The sequence below is a fragment of the Arvicanthis niloticus genome, chromosome 2 (assembly GCF_011762505.2).
Source record: "Arvicanthis niloticus isolate mArvNil1 chromosome 2, mArvNil1.pat.X, whole genome shotgun sequence".
In the NCBI taxonomy this organism is placed as follows: Eukaryota; Metazoa; Chordata; class Mammalia; order Rodentia; family Muridae; genus Arvicanthis; species Arvicanthis niloticus.
Window position 1 is genome coordinate 84964235 of NC_047659.1, and position 18971 is coordinate 84983205.

An 18971-nucleotide genomic window follows, 5' to 3' on the forward strand; every position below is an offset into this window, starting at 1 on the left:
ATGTTTTCTGGTGTAATAATAGCCTAAAGACATAGCAAAATCACACTGATGATTGCAACAGTCCCCTGGGGGGGGGGAGTCAAATATTGGTGTGATGCTAAAAGCAAGCTAATTAATTAAATATGATTAGGACTAATTTTATGTTTGAGCAAATGGATTCAAGGTGTAATGAAAAGAAACTGTGGTACTTTAGCTGGAAAAAAAATGCTGGTAAGACTCTAAGTCCTCTAATATCCTCCTACATGAAGCTCCCCTTGTTGCTTCAGTGGCTTGTTGTCCTTGTTGTTGTTATTGGTTGGTTGGTTTGGTTTGGTTTTCTGGGTCATATCATACATTGAAGAGAGGATCAGAAAAATACTTCAAAAGAAATAAAATGAATTTGAGAATTTGTCTATTAACCATTCATTTGAACTTGAGTATGAATTCCTTATACCTCTGTGTTCTGAGAGAAAAAGCATCATATTATTTCCCCTGTTTCTTGAAGACATAAGCCAAGCTGTACAGGAACTGAAGAGATTCGTGCCAACGTCAAAGATTGGAACGGTACAGAGATGGTGATTCATTCTTAACACTTTGCCATGGGAATTCCTTTAGGGTTAGTCAGGACTCTAGGTGACTTTTGAAGAACAGCTAGCCTTTTGTAAGCTCAGTTACATGAGGATGCCAATTACAGCCGTTATTTAGACGTGATATTGCTAGCAAATACGACTGAGGAGTTCCCTGTTCCTGTGCCTTTATTGATCTTTAAAATGCTTCTCTTTTGTACCAACCAAATCATCTTCATCTGGGGGAAATAGAAGCATACTTATTTATACCACTTCCTTATTCAGGGCTATGTCAGTTTTCCTGTTCTCTGTCAGAATAGAAGATGGTAAGGGGTTGATCACTTTGATAGCTCACTAGAGAATAGAAGGGCCATTCCAACATTATTGCTATTATTCCAAAAAAAAAAAAAGTATGGTGTGTAGCAGCCAGCAAGGGCCTATGTGCATTAGTAAATAGGAGCATGTTGGAAGGCAGGCAATAGATACCACTGCCAATGCCAGTATTTGTCAGAGTTCCTGATGGAAGGCTAGAAAGTAGAGTTAGTGAGTCCAGATTTTTAGAGGTCGTGCATGAACTGAATGACCTAGTTAAGAAAACAAGCAGCGGTTTATGAGTTTCCAGGAACTAACATGAGTGGGTGGCCCTTAAGAAGACTCCTAGGCTTTAAGGGGAAACAAATTCCTTGTGTTAGAAAGCTGACAAGAACCGAAGAATAGAAAAGAAGCCATCAGTAGGAGCTCTGACTGTGGAAGAAAGCAGTCTCTTGGTGCAGTAGGCATGGAATCACACAGCCTGTTTCTCCTTTTATTCTCTCAGCTTCTTGCTTGTAGTGTTAGAAGTTCTCAGCTAATTGGCAGCCATTGGAACTGAAAAACTAACTGGATGTATGTAAAGATTCTGTCCTGGGACTTTACTGTAGAAGGGCTTCCTGTGGAAGGGCTCTTTCCAGGAACCTCAAATGCATTCAGAGTTCTTTCTCTTGAGCTGGTCCTGTTTCTTCAAGATCAGTGTCCAACATATGCCTCACCCTACAGACTGAAAAGCTCCTGGCAGCGTAGCAGGGGAAAAACGCCAAGTCTGTCAATAGCAGTATTGAGAAAGCATATGATCTTTTCTAGGTTAATGATGTGCCCACCATGTGCAACATTCCCCTAGCCAAAAGGATATTAACCAGAGTTAGGGAGGGCCATTCAGTATTGGGCAGGTCTATACCTTTCCCATGAATTCCACTTTAATTGTGACCCCAATTTCCTCTACTGATTTTTCTGTCAGTCTTTTAAGGCGATTAATGAAAGAATAATATTGAAGTCTCTTGATATAGTTTTGAATTTGTATATTTCTCCACTCATTTCTGGTCATTTTGCTTCACATACTTTGAAGGTCTTTTATTAGGTATCAGTAGTACAAATTTAGAATTGGTATAACTTTGCAATAAAGTGACTCACCTTACGCCGTCCTTTCCCATTCCTTTTAGCTGCACTGAAGTGCTGCCAGTACTCACTGTCTTCCTTTTTAGTTTTGATTGGAAACTTGTGCTGGCGTCCAGCTTCCCTTACCTGCTTCAATAATAGTCCTTTATCAGTGGTTTTCAATAAGTTTGTTTATTGCTGGTTTCTTGCATTTGTCCTGCTTGTGGTTAGTTTAGCTGTTTTAATCCATGGGTTTCTAACCATCTTCAAACTTGAAAAATCAAAGCTAGTATCTCTTTGAATATTTTCTGCCTGGTCCCTATGCTCTTTATTATATTCGTGCTAGAATGCTTAAAATGTCAGATATGTTGCCAGGGCTCGTTTCATTTTTCCTTTGCAATCCAGAAACCAGTGATTGTCAGAAATGATGGGCAGTTGTGTGGTTCATCTCACACACTTCTACTCTCCCAGGGATTAGACTGCTGCTTGCCATTGGGCATCTAACACTAATTGTTGCCGGTAGTCTTCTTTGTTGTGTATGGCAGGGGGTTATCGATGGACAGTAGGCTCTGAATTCTATTCTAGTCACTGCTTGTTTTACCCTGAGCACGGCTGACTTCCCCCATCACCACTTTTCCATCTTTAAAATCAGACATTATGCCTGGCTTACAGGGTCATTGAGAAGATCCCAGCATGTGTAGTGTATATAAAGTGTGTGATGCGGAATAAATCCCTTGTTTCAAAGAGATACTAACTTGGATTTTTCAAGTTTGAAGAAGGTTAGAAACCCATGGATTAAAACAGCTCAACTAACCACAAGCAGGACAAATGCAAGAAACCAGCAATAAACAAACTTATTGAAACCACTGATAAAGGACTATTATTGAAGCAGGTAAGGGAAGCCTTAGAACAGTTTGTTGGGAGGCTTAGTGAAGATTGCTGGCACACGGCAAAGGGATGTTGGAAAATTCTGGTGTCCAAGACACTTGGGCGAAGGCAGTGATTTGAGAATCTGGCTGTTTCACAGAGACTTCTGACAGGCAGTTCTCCTGAGGAACTTGGAACATTGGGCACTTAAGGAAATAGGCCATGCTTCTCTAGCTAGAAGAGCAAAGGTTATAAGCAGGTAGCTTGGCATGCCTTAAGCCCCAATGCTGCCAGTAAAACTCAGTGCAGGTAATTGGAGAACAGCTGGCATGTAATTAAAGTTGATGTCAACCTACTTCTATAGTTATTGCTGTCAGGATTTTGTATTAGAAAAAAAAAATCTGTATTAGACCCAAAGGACCAGTCTTTTTCAATCTTCTGGTTACAGAAATGAACTAATGAAACATACTTTCATACTTTCTTTTACGTCATGCCTAGAGCCATATTTTATCCTCACCACTTAAATGTTTATCTTTGATATTAATAAGAAGGGCCTTAGCACCCCTGTTATCTTGATGTTTATGTTCTCAGTTCTGTGAATCTCAAAATTGTTTCTAAAGAAGTTTTAAAAATTTCATTCATGGGGGCTGGAGAGATGGTGCAGTGATTAAGAGCACTGACTGCTCTTCCAGAGGTCGTGAGTTCAATTCCCAGCAACCACATGGTAGCTCAAAACCCTCTGTAATGGGATCTAATCCTCTCTTCTGGTGTGTCTGAAAACAACAACAGTGTACTCACATATATAGAATAAACAAATCTTTTTAAAAATTCATTCATATTTATGTTTTCTAAACCAATGCTTAACACTTTACAGTTTTTCCTTTATCATCTCTCTTTAAATCATTACATATCTTTTTAACCCAGCTGTTCTACTCTGCAACTATCCATATAATAATTGGAATAATATTATAAGAAAAGAAAAAAATGTTTTTGGTTTTTGTTATCAATTTTACTTTTAGTGAATTGTATGCTTTCTGTATCCTTGACTTTGTTTCAAATGTTTAGTAAGTATATTTTGAATCGACCAACGTATGTAGTTTTTTGATAACTTAGACATTTGAAGTGCCGACATCTATTCTCAAGCATTTACTGAGACTACACAAAGGCTCTTCATGTCTCAGGACTCCTACAGCTTCCTAAACCATTTTTCAGTCATTTTACACCAGATCTTACCTAGCTGTACCTCCCCTTAGCCGTTGCCTATTCTCAGCATAATTTGTACTACTTTAAATATGTGTGACTCTTGTTACAACGTTCAGCATAACTATATTCACAAATGAGTTTCTTTATTTGCAAGTCCATATCCCTCCCAGGAAAAGGCCATATGAGACAGTTAATGTAATTATCATTAGTGTATATTGATATAACAATTTAAAATGCTATTTCTTTGGAAGCCATGCCTATAAATAGGCTTACTGGGCTCTCTGATCATGAATTTGTCCTTCAGAGAAGAAATGCCTTATTGTCCCCATGCAGACCCCTGAGGACCTATTGTTTTCAGAGATGGCACTCACCTGCAGCTATTGCATCAGATAATGCGGTTTCTATTTTGGGATAGACTTGGGATCTACTTTACTGGAACGCTTCCATAAATTCTTATGAGCTTCATTATTCTTTTTAACTTCTTTGATAAAAAGTTGTCCTTCATTCACAGATGTGATATTTAATTCATCTCCGTTGGATGTAATGTATTTTTAAGCCAGGATTTACTTGCATCCTTCGTGAAGTTCACACAATCACAGCCTAGGAAGTTTCCTTGGAGGAAATAATTTGGATTCCCGTTCATTACCAGGTTTATCCTTATTATGTGACTTTTGCTGGTGAGGCAATGATGATGTGAAGATGTTTGATACCTCAAGGTTAAGCATCTAGTATTAGAAGCAGCCAGGAACGGAGCTCTTAGTCATTTCTACCATCTTCTGTCTCTTACCTCAACATCCCCATCTGTGGTTTGGCAATATATAATGGCCTTCTGTAAATATTGTAGGAGGTGTTCTCTCTAGTAACTGGATTTTCATCCAAAGTTTGCCACTAAGTGTGCTGGAAATACTGAAACCCTCCTGGGGTTAGTTCTCTCAGCAATAGAATAATAGACGGGAAGACATACAAGAACCCTTTCTACTTTAAATAGTGTTTCATTTTGTTTGAAGTTAAATATAATTTTAGACATCCAAACAATTTATTCATTTGGTAGCTATGGTACTTTCCCTGTAGATTCTCAAACTGCTGTAGCCAGCTTCCCACTCCATCCTGCTTCCTGGTCCACCAACAGCATTCTACTTGGACACATCATCCTCCTGACACAATCCCATCTCGTTGTGGTGGGGACCTGGTGGCACTTGCTCATGGTTCTCCTGGGGTGGAGTGACAAGATTATTTTTCTCAGAATTCTATTCACATTGCTAATTCAGTTCCATGCTATCATTTCCCATTGTGGTAGTGGTGATAACGGGAGTTGAGGCGTGCTACCATAGAGCATTGAGTCTGACTGAAGCTAGCCATGAGCCTGTTTGCCAATGCTATAGGTATGGATGTGTCTAATTTGGTACAGAGCTGGGACCTGTCACATTGCCCACACTCATTCAGCCGGAGCAGGTTTCATGGCCAGATCAAATATGTGTATGGTTATGAAACACTGGCTCTCATGGCAGTCACAGAGACCAGAGGAAGATTATGAACTCACACTGCCACGCCAAGGAGGGAGCAAAGGAATCAAGTAGCAATCTGTGTGCCATGGCAGGGAGACTGATTGCATCTGGGGAAGGTGGATTTTTGAGTACTGCTTCCATTGTAAATGGCATATTACCTTTTCTCCCTGTCTGCTCCCACTGTTCTGATTACTGACAGCAGCCCCCCAGGCTGATGTTGTAGGTTAGCATCAGCAAAGTGCAGCTCATCGTTTGAATGGTTGGGGAAAGCACAGACTTTCAAAGGTAAGTCACCTTATCCTTTGTGTATCTGTGCTGTATGTCCTATTAACCATGATCACCTGTCAAATTAACCTTTGTGTGTATCTGTGATCAATCAGGGGGTTGATGTGCCTTTGAGAAACAAGACAACTAATAAAATTAGATAAAATTAGACTCATAACCTGCACTAAAGAAAAAAGACATTTGATTAAGTTGATGCTTTTGGGTGTTTCGGAAATGTGAAGCTAACACCCTGAGCATCTCTGTGTATTAGAAATGGAGTGACTGTTTACTTGCTGACACATTTACTTGCTTCAACTTCAGCTTTTGCGTTTTTGTTTACTCATCTGAAAAGAATAATATGGAGATGCCCTATTTTAATAAATATAGTCATGTATGTTATCTTACAAGTCATTTGTATTTATATTATTAAAACTCCCTATTCAAAAATTACCTTATAAATTTATCTATTCATTTTTTTCTTGGAAAGTTGAATTTGTTCTCTGCCCTTAGTTTGTCAAACTTCTGAGACAATGGGTCTCATGTAACCTGTATTTGCCTGTGTTCCTTTCCTGTCCTAATGATCCTTGTCGGAGTTACCACGTGTCATGGTCTCTCTTGCGTGTTTTCTTCATAGACTATTGTCTGGTTAGATACTAGGCATCAAAAGAATTGGCCCTTTAAAATGCAAATCAACTCCAGAATTAAATTAACTTTTATTGTTTCTACTTAAGCTTTCTATTGTTTTTCCTCTGTATAAAAAGTGACTTGGATTATATGCTTCACCTCATTAATGTGGTGCTGGCTAGACACTGCAGGTATGTGAGTGTGTTTGCATGTGTGTGCACATGTACATATGTGGAACAGCAAGCCATTGCTATTTTATCCAAATATCCAAGAGTGGATCTTTCAGTCCACTCTTCATACTGCAATAATAAATCTAGTCTCACCAGACAATATGCCTCTGATAAAAATGAATGTCTTACTTGGGGTACTGTACAATGTGTTTTGTGATATATATTATGTATTATATAGTTACGTTAATCCACGTAACATTCATCCAAAGCCAGCATTTACTCCATAGCCAAAAGGAAAGGAGTGTTGGGGTCTAAGTGAGGGGTCTGGTTAGTAATTATTGACTTAGGAAGTGAGATGATGTGAAGTGAGCACGCCATAGTTTTACAAGGGTGTGTCTCCTCCTTTCTTAACAACAGGGACAGAAACGTTCTAGGGGAGGGATGAGCCATCCATGAGCTTCGGGTCTTCACAGTGATGATTTCCTTTCAGGGTTGTCTGTAGAGGTGCTTTGAGGTTCTTTTAGGCATTAGCTTCCTGCCCCATCCCTCACCCCCTGCTCCTTGAGAACTCCCTAAGTCAAAGCTCAGGTGAACAGCTGGCTGCATGTTCTGTAGACAGTAGGTATGCGGGTGGATCAAGTATACAGATACTTAAGGCACTGTGTTCCTATGAAGAAGGTACCCGAGGTCACTTTCCAGACACCCTACATTTGCAGAGATGACAGTGGACTCCTGAGGTCCCGGACTCTCATTTTTCTCAGAGGCTGAATGTGGTTTTTGAACAGCCTCCGAAACATTTACAGTGGCAGCTTTAGAAGCATTGCGACCTCTGCCACCTTGACTTGAAGTGTGATTAAAACTCAATGAACATAACTGAACAAGCAAACAGAAATCCACACCTCACATGTCCTCAACCTCTCTGGCTCTTCAAATGCTGCGCTCGTAAGAGAGGAGCATGTTGCCTCACAGCCCTTTGTGCGCTGAGTTAGTCCCAGCTCAGGTTACTAGTGAGTCTGGTTTTCATCATGGCAAGGCCATCAGCTGGCTTTGGATCACTTCCAGAGCGTCTCTCTTACAGGGCTTACGTATAAGAAACACCCTATCGCATATCCAGCAATCCCTCTTGCAAAAGACACCGAGCCGAAGTCTTGAATGTCTACCTGGCTGCTTCAGGTTTTGCTGAGGTTGCTTACCAGGAATTCAAAGAGGACCAGGAATGTGAGTGCCTTGAGAGGCTTGTCTGTCATTGATCTAATCTAATATTTTCCAAACTGCATTCCAGTGGATCGCTAATAGTTTACAACATATTTGGCTCAGCAGATGTCCCTTTAAATGGATCCCATGATAAAAATAAGTTTGAGAAAATCCCATTTGATAAGTTTAGGGGACTTGCTTATTTTTTTTCCACCAAGAGGCATTTCACGTTGTTCAGTAACCTGACATTAACTAAGAAGCATTTCTGACCATGACACCGTTTTATCACAGAACACATGTTGCCATCTCAGGAATGTCAGGCAGAGGCTATATACATAGTTTCTAAGAACATAGCCTCTAGTGTTCAGCTGCCTGGTTTCCAACCATTGCTTTCTCCTTTATTGCTTTTAGGAACTTGACACGGTTGCTTACCAGCTCTGTGTGTCAGGTTCCCCCCACCCCCCACCCCCCGGAAAATGGGAGCACCAGTGTTTCCCAACTCTAGGTTATGTCAAAATCTGAAGAGATTCCATTGTCACCCTTACACAGTTTAGGTAAGAGTAGGTTAGCTGATGACTCTGGAGATGACAAAAGTCATTCCCAAATGGGTTACTCATGCATTAGCCTCCCCCATCATCAAACAAACATGAACCTGTATGCCCAGTGTATGACGAGTCTGCCCCCCAGAAATAGGCACAGCTTCAGTTCCAGAAGAGCAAATACATTAGTGCCTTGGCTTGGGAGACACCATGGAGTGGTAGAGCTAAAAATCCATACCCCTATTTCCCCACCCCTCTTCTGATTCTGTGGTGAGTTAGCAGAAACCACTCAGCCTGGGCTGGCACGCAGGACTTTGAAGTATAGGAAAAGAGTGAGGGTACCAACTTTTTGGTGATGAGAGCATATGCATGAAGACCCCAAAATAGTATATGGGATAAGCCCTTTCAAGGGCAGCAAACTCTGAAATTATACACTAGAGAGTGAAGCCAGAGCATGGAGAGGACCTTGTAGCATCCCTAAACTTACTGACCACATTGTATTTCATCTTCACTTAGGTATTGCCTCTGAAGGCTTTCCCCATGACAACTTCAATGAGCAGACAGCAAAAGACCTTCCCAGTAAGGATGGAGGGGCTTGGGTCCTGGGTTACAGAGCCGGACCACCCTGTCCATTTCTGCTCCATGAAGAGAAAGAAAAGACAAGTAGAAGCGAATTATACTTGGATCTCAACGTAAGTGGAAATCTTTGTACTTATCCTGTAGCTCTTTGTGGTCTGCAGAAGCTCATTTAATACGGACTTGATGAAAATTGTATATGTAAAGTTGCTGAGGCTGTATTTTGTATGTAGATCATTGTTTGAAAAAAACAATGGACTGCAGCAAACCAAGGTAAAATCTGTGTGCTAGAAGGTGACTGTGTCTATAGTTTCTTTGCAGAGTACTCTGTCTCATTAGCTGTGATGCCTAAGCCTCCCTGTGGGAAGAAACCCATTTGCTGCTAGTCACTTAATATCATTGTACTAAAAATTTATGAATAACATATGCTAGCTGACAGATATGCTCCAGGCTTTCCAGTGAAACCCAAGTCACCTGTCTTCATTGCACATCTATAAACTTCTCGTTCTCCCCAGCTGCTCAAATAACAGTCCAGCAAGTTGGTGGGAAATCTGCCAAATGCAGGATGACCCATTTAAAAAACATAGGCTTCTCCTTTCTCATTCATTCACACATCCACTGGCAAAGAAGCATTGACTCTCCAGGACAAAGCATTGGGCGGGGCTAGCCACTTCCAGATTTAGATGGCCTGATAGTGTTGACCAAACCATGCCATTTGTCACTGCTGCCCTCTTTTCCCCACAGCTCCCTGTGGCCTTTTCTGTTTTGCTTTAATTTTGATGCCCATCCACAATCTCTTATTCTCTGTTTTATTATATTGTGGTCTGAAACTATGCATGCAGTGTGTGAGTTAGGCCTACGACCATCTAGGTAACACTGTGGGTTTTCATGAGGGTGTGTTAGATCCGACAGTTCTAGATGGGTAGTGGCCATGGGTAGAACTTGTCTTTTTCATAGCCATACAATAATAGTCACTGTAGTCATTTCAGAAAGACATTTAACATTGGTTTTCATAAAAAGAGGTTTGAAGGGTTGGAGAGCTATCTCAGTGGCTGAGAGTGCTTGCTGGCTTCAGTTCCTAGTACCCACATGGCAGCTCACAACAACCTAACTCCAGCTCCAGTGAATCTAATATTCTTTTGGCCTCCACAAGTATATGTAAGCAAGACACACACACACCTACAACCAGCCATGCGTGCATGCCTGCACACTGTGTCACACACCCACTCTTACACCCACACCCAGACCCACACATCTCACACTCATAGAGAGGGAGGGAGAGAGGGAGGGAGAGGGAAAGGAGGGAGAGGGAGAGGCGGGAGAGGGAGAGAGAGGAGGGAGAGGGAGAGGAAGGTGAGAGGGAAAGGAAGGAGAGGGAGGGAGAGGAAGAAGATGGAGAGGGAGAGGAAGGAAAGAAAGGAAGATGGAGAGGAGGGAGAGGGAGAAGCGGGAGAAAGAAAGAGAGGAGGGAGAGGGAGAGGAGGGAGAAGGAGAGAGAGGAGAGGGAGAAAGAGAAGAGGGAGAGGGAGAGGAGAGGAAGGGAGAGGGAGGGAGAGGGAAAGGAGGGAGAGGAGAGAGAGGAGAGGGAGAGAGAAGAAGGAGAGGAGAGGAAGGGAGAGGGAGGGAGAGGGACAGGAGGGAGAAGGAGAGAGAGGAGAGGGAGAGGAAGGAGAAGGAGAGAGGAAAGGGAGAGGGAGAGGAGGGAGAAGGAGAAGAGAGAAAGGGAGAGGGAGGGAGAGGGAAAGGAGGGAGAAGGAGAGAGGGGAGGGAGAGGGAAAGGAGGGAGAAGGAGAGAGAGGAGGGAGAAGGAGAAGAGAGAAAGGGAGAGGGAGGGAGAGGGAAAGGAGGGAGAAGGAGAGAGAGGAGAGGGAGAGGGAAAGGAGGGAGAAGGAGAGAGAGGAGGGAGAGGGAGAGAAGGGAGAGAGAGGGGAGGGAGAGAGGTTGGTTGGGCTCCTTACTTGCAAAGTCAAAGCTGGGATGTACTCACTTAAGTATGACAGTGACATCTACTGGCGAATTATTTTAAGCTGCTCAGGACACAGCAGGCTGCAAACCACAGGCAGCCTGGAGGATAACAGTGCTAAATGGGCTTTGAAAGGCTGCTTCTTTTTCCTTTTATGATTGTAATCTTGGGTTTTTTGTTTGTTTGTTTTTTGTTTTGTTTTGGAATACAATAAACCATGCAATCCTGGTTTTCTTTCTTTTATATGAATGAAATTATGTCTTTGCTTAATGTATTACATTACAGAAATCATACATAGTCCTTGAAAAGGATTTGAAACATAGAAGGTGCTTGGGGGGGGTGCTCAGAAACAACTTGTCTCAGCCCAATGACACCTCTGTGAAGTGTTAATAAGTTTCATTTTATTTTTTCACTGTTCATGCTTGTTTTCAATGAGGATACTTTTTTTTTTTTAGAGCAAGCATGCTGCATTTTACAACGTTCTTTCTCCCTGGCTTACCCATGCTGTTTCAAAGTCTTAAGAGATAAGCTTTCAGTGATTGTGTGGTATCAAGGGGATGCTCGGACTTCCATCTTTTCCTCATTATTGCATGTCGAACCTTTTCAGTTTCGGAATAGTATCTATCTGTGCCCCTCAACATTAGGATCCTTTCCTTATTATAAAGTCCTGTTCCCTACAAGTGTTGTGGGCCCTTTGGTAGCATCACTACACAGAAAGGAAGTTCTTTTCCTGGAAATATGAACGGAAATATATTTATACATATTTATATACTACCTATATAGATATATAATAAATAATAAAATGGATTCACATGCCTCTTGGTTTTTCATTAATTAAAACTCTTAAAAAATGAGAGTAGTTTCTTTAGGGTAGCCAGGTCATTGGCTTCTACTCTCTGGACTCTGGATTTCCTCTTTTCCTTTCAGGTTTTTTTCCTCTTCCTCAGGCAGTGTGGCTTGAATCTTACCGATTTGATATTGTTATTCCAATTGAGACTTCCACTCAAAATATTCTCCAATTTGGAAAATTGTGTGAGCCCCCTTTTAGTAACAAACACACCAGAGGTCGTTCTGCAAAGGGCAAGCGGCACTGAGATGTGGGCACTGCACTCAGCAGCTTTCCATTAAGGCTGCTGACTGACATCAACCTTATTGTCTGCTAAGGTTTCTGAGATGCCAGTTGGGGATCAGCTTGCTCCATTACTTTACGTGTGTGATAAGGTAGACTGTTATGTCCCGGACTACATGGTCAAGTCAGGCTGGTCAACTCCCACATTAGTCAGTAGGCAGAGGGAGGTAGGGATAGAGGTATGCAGGCACAGTCTTAGCCAGGGTTACTATTGCTGTGATAAAACAGCATGACCCAATGCAACTTGAGGAGGAAAGGGTTTGTTTGATTCACAGTTCCACAGAACAGTTCATCATCAAAAGCAGTGAAGTTAGGAGCTCTCGAAGGGGAGGAACCTGGAGGCAGGAATTGATGCAGAGGCCATGGAGTGATGTTGCTTAAAGGCTTGCTCCTCATAGCTTGCTCAGCCTACTTTCTTATAGAACCCAGGACCACCAGCTCAGGGATGGCTTCACTCATAGTGGGCTAGACCTTCTCCATCAATCACTAATTAAGAAAATGCCCTACAGCTTGCCTATAGCCTGATCTTATGGAGATATTTTCTCAGTTGTGGCTCCCTCCCCCCCACCCCCACCCCACCCCCGTGATGATTCTGGCTTTCGTCAAGTTGGCATAAAACCAGCCAGTACAGGAAGGAACAAAATGTCCTGAGGCATACCCTACTGACCCACTTCCTCCATCTAGGCCCCAACTCTTTTCTGTTTTCACCACTGTCCAATAGCCCATCACACTATGAACCTTTGAATAGATGAATACATTGATGAAGTTAGAACCCTCTAGATCTGGTCACCTCCCATCCCCCTCAGAGCACTGCTTCATAAGGGACCAAGGGACTCATGAGCTTTGGCCAGGACATTTCAGATCCAAGTCATCACAACACCTCGGGACAGAGAGGAATATGTTAACAGGCAGTAGTTTGATCAGCATTATGCACCGGACCAGCACTGCTCTAGTTTCAAATGTGAACACAATTTCTAGTGTTAACTTTAGAGTGTGAGTTTCCTGAGCTTTTTCCCATGGTTGTGCTGACTCTCAATTATATGTAAGGATGGCAGCCGGAACATTTAGTAACTGTTGGGAGTTGAGCATCTGTTAATCATAGTAAAGCCTGGCATTACTCTGGATTACTAGAGTCCTTCCATCCATCTGGACCTCCATTGTTTAGTTACTAAAAGATTTAGGATGCAAAGTGTTTTCGTTTCCTTGGTAAAATACCATGACCAAAAGCAGCTTGGGAAGGAACGGGTTTGTATTTTGGCTTTCACATCCCAATCATGGTCTGTCACAAACAGAAGAGGGGGCAGAAACTCAAGGTAGGAACATGCAGGCAGAAACTTAAGTAGAGACCATGGAAGGATGCTTCTTATTTACTTGTTCTACCTGTCACTGGTAACGAAAGCCACAGTGGGCGGGGTCCTCCCACATCAATCATTAATCAAGAACATACACCATAGACTTGCTACAGCACATCTGATGAAGGCCCTTTTTTCTGTTTTAATTGAGGTTTTTCTTAGGTAGGATTGCTATTGCTGTGAAGAGATGCCATAACCATGGCAACTCTTTTAAAAGAAAGCATTTAACTGGGGCCTGTTTACAATTTGAGAGGTTAGTTCATTATCAACATGGAGGGAAGCATGGCAGCAGGCAAGCAGGCATGGCACTGTAGAAGGAGCTGGAAATTCTACATGGGGACCCACAGGAAGCAGGAAGAGTGGGAACGACTGGGCCTGACTTGGGCTTGGGCCCACCCCTAGTGACACACTTCCTCCAACAAGGCCAAACCTTCTCCCACAAAGCCATACCCCCTAATCCCTTCACACAGTACCACTCTCTGGTGACCAAGCAATGAATCTGTGAGTTTAAGGGGGCCATTCTTATTCAAACCACCACCTTCTCAAATGACTCCAGCTGTGTAGAGGGAACAAAACAGTAGCCAGCACAGCAAGGAAAAACAAAGCAGCATCGAATTTCCCTTTCAGCGGTTAATAGAAAAGAGACTGCTACACTATAGCTTTAGAAAACACACTGCAAAATAGAAAACACTTATAATTAGGTGGATCCAGTACAAAACCTGGCCTTGCCGTTCCTTGGGTATCTAAACTCAGACTTGACCTCATTTCTTTGAAATGTCCTATAACATCTATAGCAGTGCCCAGTGAGTGTCTGCTGAGTAGATGGGTCTATTTAGGTGAATTACAGTGAAGTCATATTAAGCATTTCATTTCTTAGTCACTGGCCATGTTTTAGGTGCATAGAGACCTCCTGAATGGAACCACTATTGACTGTTTCAGAGGGCAAGAGACAGGCTATTTCCTTTACTGTACAACTTGCACCAAACAGAGCTCATCTAAAAAATAAATGAGGCTAAGGATACCATGTGTCATAAATTTGTGGGACAAATTTCGGCATAAGAAAAATTATGTAAAGAACCCATCATGCATACTGCTTACTTAGGACCTCAGTGGCATCCAGAAACACTGGCTGTCTCCACCTTCTGCCTTGGCTCGTGCTTTTATCTTCTCTTTGCCTTTTCTTCCTTACCTCCCTCCCTTCGCCCTCCTTGTTCTGTTACACTGGGGATTGAATCTAGAGTCTTGTCATGTTAAACACACAAGCATCCTCCCACTGAGCTATCTTCCCAATACTTGGTTTGTTATTTGAGACAGGAACTCAGTATGCAACCCAGGCTGGCTTTGAACTCACTGAGTAGCCCAGGCTGCTCTCAAACTTTCTTTCTCTTGGCTCCACCTCTCAAGTGCTGGAACTATTGTACATGCCACCATATACCCATCTTCATTTTGTTTTGAGTGTGTCTCCATCTTCCTTAGCCTTTTCTATGTATTCCTTTAAGTTAAGTGTGTGTGTGTGTGTGTGTGACAAGTTTGGAAAGTTAGAATTTTGAAGTTGAACTATTTCTCAAGATAACTAGATAATAATGAAAAGAAATGGCAAGTATTAAAAGTTTTGCTCTCACCTGCAGAATCTAGACTTTTTAAAATGTTAAATCTATCTCTTATTGTCATGTAAAGCAGAAGTGTAGGGGGAGGCTCTCCTGGGGAGCAGGAGGAGATTATGAGTTGAAAGAGACAGATATAAACAAAGTACAGTGATGCACATGTATGAAAATATCCTAATGAGATCCATGATTGTATACTCTAAGTAAATACTTAATATAAGAATTAAGCAGATACCTACTTGTAGTGGCAAAGAGCTGTCTGGCATTGCTGCTTGGAAAGGAAGAGAAACCAACTGCATGAGGCAAAAGTAGCTTATTGCATTCCTGACCCTCTTGGTAACTTTTACCAAAGCGACTTTGAAGTAGTTTCTCCCCAGACTCCATGTCTTCTACTGTAGTTGTCCCTATGGCACAACAGAGTTTTTCTCTTTGCTTTGTAAAACTCCCAATATCCTTCAGAAACGTGATTCACAAAATTCTGTACCTTAGTGGCTGTGCCTCCTGCCAGCCATACAAGAGGAGTCACAGATTTTCTGTTTTCACTATTTTGTTTGTCATTTTTACTGAGTCTCTTTCCCAGATAATTTTTGGCACTGACTGGAGGAATCCAGTCTCAGAAATATTTGATAATAAGAACATCATCAGCCTTGTAATGGCCATCGTGATCTTACTCTTCACATCTGTAAGAGTAAATCATTGTAAACAGAGCAGCTCCATTGAAGTCTAATGAACTGAGTCAAAGACAAAGAACAGCATCAGAGCTCTCATGATGAGGGTGGGCAAGCATAGATGTGTGACTGACTGCAAAGTTGCCATCAGTGTGCTTCAGCAGGCATTTGAAGGAGGAATGGAAAGACACTCCAGATCTACAGACCTTTTCACCCCCAAAATGCTGGAGTTGGATTGAAAAACATCTTGGGCTAGGAATGTAATAAAGAATAGAGTGAACCTAGTGACCTTGTGCAGAGTTGCCTGAGAAAACAGTGCACTAATCACCCTATGAAGGTGAAAGAGATGGAAAATCCAAAATGCTGCTCCACAGAAAAAGGCTTTCCTTACAAAGTGCCTACTTAGCTTGCTTGTTGTTTGTTTGGTTTATGTTTTGTTTTCCCAGACAGGGTTTTTCTGTGTAGCCCTGGCTGTCCTGGAACTTGCTCTGTAGATCAGGCTGGCCTCAAACTCCGAGATCTGCCTGCCTCTGCCTCTGCCTCTTGAGTGCTGGGATTAAAGACTTGGGCCATTCATTACCACCTGGCTGTATGGCCTGTTTTTTGTTCAACTGATTAGCAGAAATAGTTGATGGCTATTATTTGGGGGTGGCATAAGTTAGTGAGGCATGGGGTGCACAGACATTTCAAGCCTAGGAGAAGCCTATAGAGTTCTTGGGCTTAATTTACATTATTATGGACTCTCAGGGGTAGTTCATATTACTCTGAATTAATTAGACGTAAGAAGTTAGAGGATGTGGAAAAGTAAGGGTAAGATCTTTTGGTCTAGCAATGGTCAATGTGCTGCAGGGCAGGGAGGAGATAGGAAATCTCATTTCCCTTCTAGATTTGCCATTTGGGAGGTATCAGTTCGTAGCAGCTGTTAACTCCTCTTGACTTTACACATCTCCATCTTTAAAAATGAGGTACAGATGTTTGACTTTCCAAGGTCCAAATTCAACCTGAGATTTACCCATATCCTCCCATCACTCTATGATCCTTTTAGATGGGACTTCATAATCTTAGATGTCATTTCTTCTGCTCTCCCAGTATTGAATCACATTGCATATGGCGAACCAAAAGATACTCAGTACAACCCACCTTCCTCGCCCAGTATTCTATATTCATTCACTATGATATAGGAGACAGATCACTCTCTGTACATTGTAATGGAAAGAGGCCCATCATAGGCAGTGCAGGTTGATGATATAAGTAATTGTGAGAACAGAGACTGGAGTTAAAAGGAAGATTAAAGGCTGACATGACAGCTGAAGTAGGTGAATGAGATCTAGTAGCTGGGTCTGAGATAACCACGCTAGACCAGAAAGAAGAAGAGAAAAGACAGAGTTCTGGGCCACTGGAAGCAGGCTAGCAGTGCCCTCTCAAGCTCTTGCGAAACGAATGTAAAGTACTATTGTCCTTTTGTAGATTCGTGCTCCTAATGTTGCTGATTGTGACAGACTAACTGTAGGGAAAAATAGCTTCTAACTAGAAGCTTCCTGCTAGGAGCCCACCTCAGACCACTCTAGAGATAAGAAGCTAAATATGGGGTAACCAAGAAAGACTGCAGATATACCTTAGTATCTAGGATAGAGTTAACTCTCTGCCATGGTAGAGCTACAAGCTGGTCATGTAAATAGTAGAACAAAAAAAAAAAGTCTAATGTAATTTGCGGTGAAACATTTGCAAAATCTGTAGGTAGTAATGTTGGCCAAATACCTAACAGCTAGCAGACAGCTAAGGTCGACGCTGGAGTCAGGAATGGACTGAGGGAGGTTTGGTCTTCTTTTGACTGTTTGGGCAGCCCGCGAACAACAGTAAGTGACCATCTCCCTGGTTGGGCCATGGGGACAGGCATGGTGAGTCTAGGCTCAACTTTGCCTTAGTCCTTGAAAAGACAGAAAATTAACTAATCTCAGTAGAGATCACTTCACCCTCTGTCCAGTTTCTGCCATGACCTACAAAGTTTCTAGACAAGGAAAATTCATTTTCCTCTGTTAGAAAGTCTGCTACCGGAAGTTTCTCTTATTTTTTCTTCATTTCTGACTCTTTAAAAATTTTGTCCTAAATAAATTATTTGAATTACATTTAAATCAATAAACATTTAAATATTTGCCCTAAAGTTCCCACAATGGTAATTCACAGTCATTCTTTGTCAGTAAGTTCTTTGAAGTCCGTCTCTGTGTCTTCCCCAAGGAGAAATTGTACCTGAGATCCTAGTAAGAGTCTACCACCTTTGTCTGTTAAGACTCAGCCATGTGTGGTGTCCTGTGACAGCAGGAAGCCTACTTCTGAGTTCTAGAGGATGGTTAAGTGCACCCTAGCCTCAAATTCTGGCTCACTTGTTCATTGACCCTGGAAACAGAGGTTATTTATTTATTTATTTATTTGTATCCCGGTTTTCTAGCAGGAGAAACAGAATAAGTTCCAAGCTATAGCAGCTATCTTTATCTGTTGACTTAGTATAAGCAAAGCATTTCATACAATCCTTGGGCACATAGTAAATGCTCAGTTCTAGAACTTACTGTGCTCATTCTCACCTGCTATGCTGTGAAACTCTACTCAGTTACCTTCTCCTGACTTCGATTTCTTAACTTAAGTTATAATAAAGCCTTACTACCTAGAGCAGAAGGCTGTCAATGCAACAATCTCCTGATTCATTTTCTATGAAACTGGCTTGCTCCCGTGGATAATGAGGGCAATGCTGGAGCCCTGTAAGTCTGCCCAGTGCCGTGGTGTAGACTCCCTTCCAGCTTATATTTTTGCCCAAGTCTGTTAAGATGCCTGAAAACTTACTCTGGACAAATATCTGAACAAATGAATCATCCTCAGAGAGAAGAAAAACACCAAGTACACAAGCTGTGTCTTCCTCCCTAGTCCTGTGATCTATGTGTGTAGCTCATGAAACTGGGGTGGTGATCCCTTCTTTCCACAGCCTCAGAGAAGTCAGATTTTTATCAGTGGGCATTTCCTCTAGAGCGGAAGCTTTATTCAGAGATGTAAATGGTACCAACAGATCTTTCTTTCTTTTCTTTTGCCCTGCCCTGGTATTTACTTTGCTTTAATTTTGTTGTGTTGCTGTGCTGGGGGTTGAGCCCAAAGCTGGGCACACATTCTGCTGACTGAGCTACACATTCCGGGCGCCATACCAGTGAAGGTTACCTGTCTTAGTACTACCAAAAACGTCAGTGTTGGAACCAGTTAGGGTTTGTACTTTCCTATAAGGGTTGGTGGAATAAACACCCCAGCCCGTTTATTTGTGTTTTCTTTTTTTGCAGTATACATTGTTAAAAATGCATTACTGCAACCAAAATTCCTC

At 42.0% G+C, this 18971-nt stretch overlaps 1 protein-coding gene across 3 annotated transcripts in view; it reads left to right on the plus strand.

The window, feature by feature from the left end:
- Nucleotides 1-18971, plus strand: part of Fmn1 (formin 1) — a 381486-nt gene that overhangs the window by 99457 nt on the left and 263058 nt on the right. For 2 of the 3 annotated variants that reach the window (XM_076929458.1, XM_034494159.2), the window contains one exon: nt 8838-9013. The exons of the other annotated variant lie outside the window; for it this stretch is intronic. In XM_076929458.1, the coding sequence (XP_076785573.1) occupies nt 8838-9013 (176 nt within the window). The remainder of the gene's footprint in view (nt 1-8837; nt 9014-18971) is intronic. 3 annotated transcript variants of the gene reach the window in all.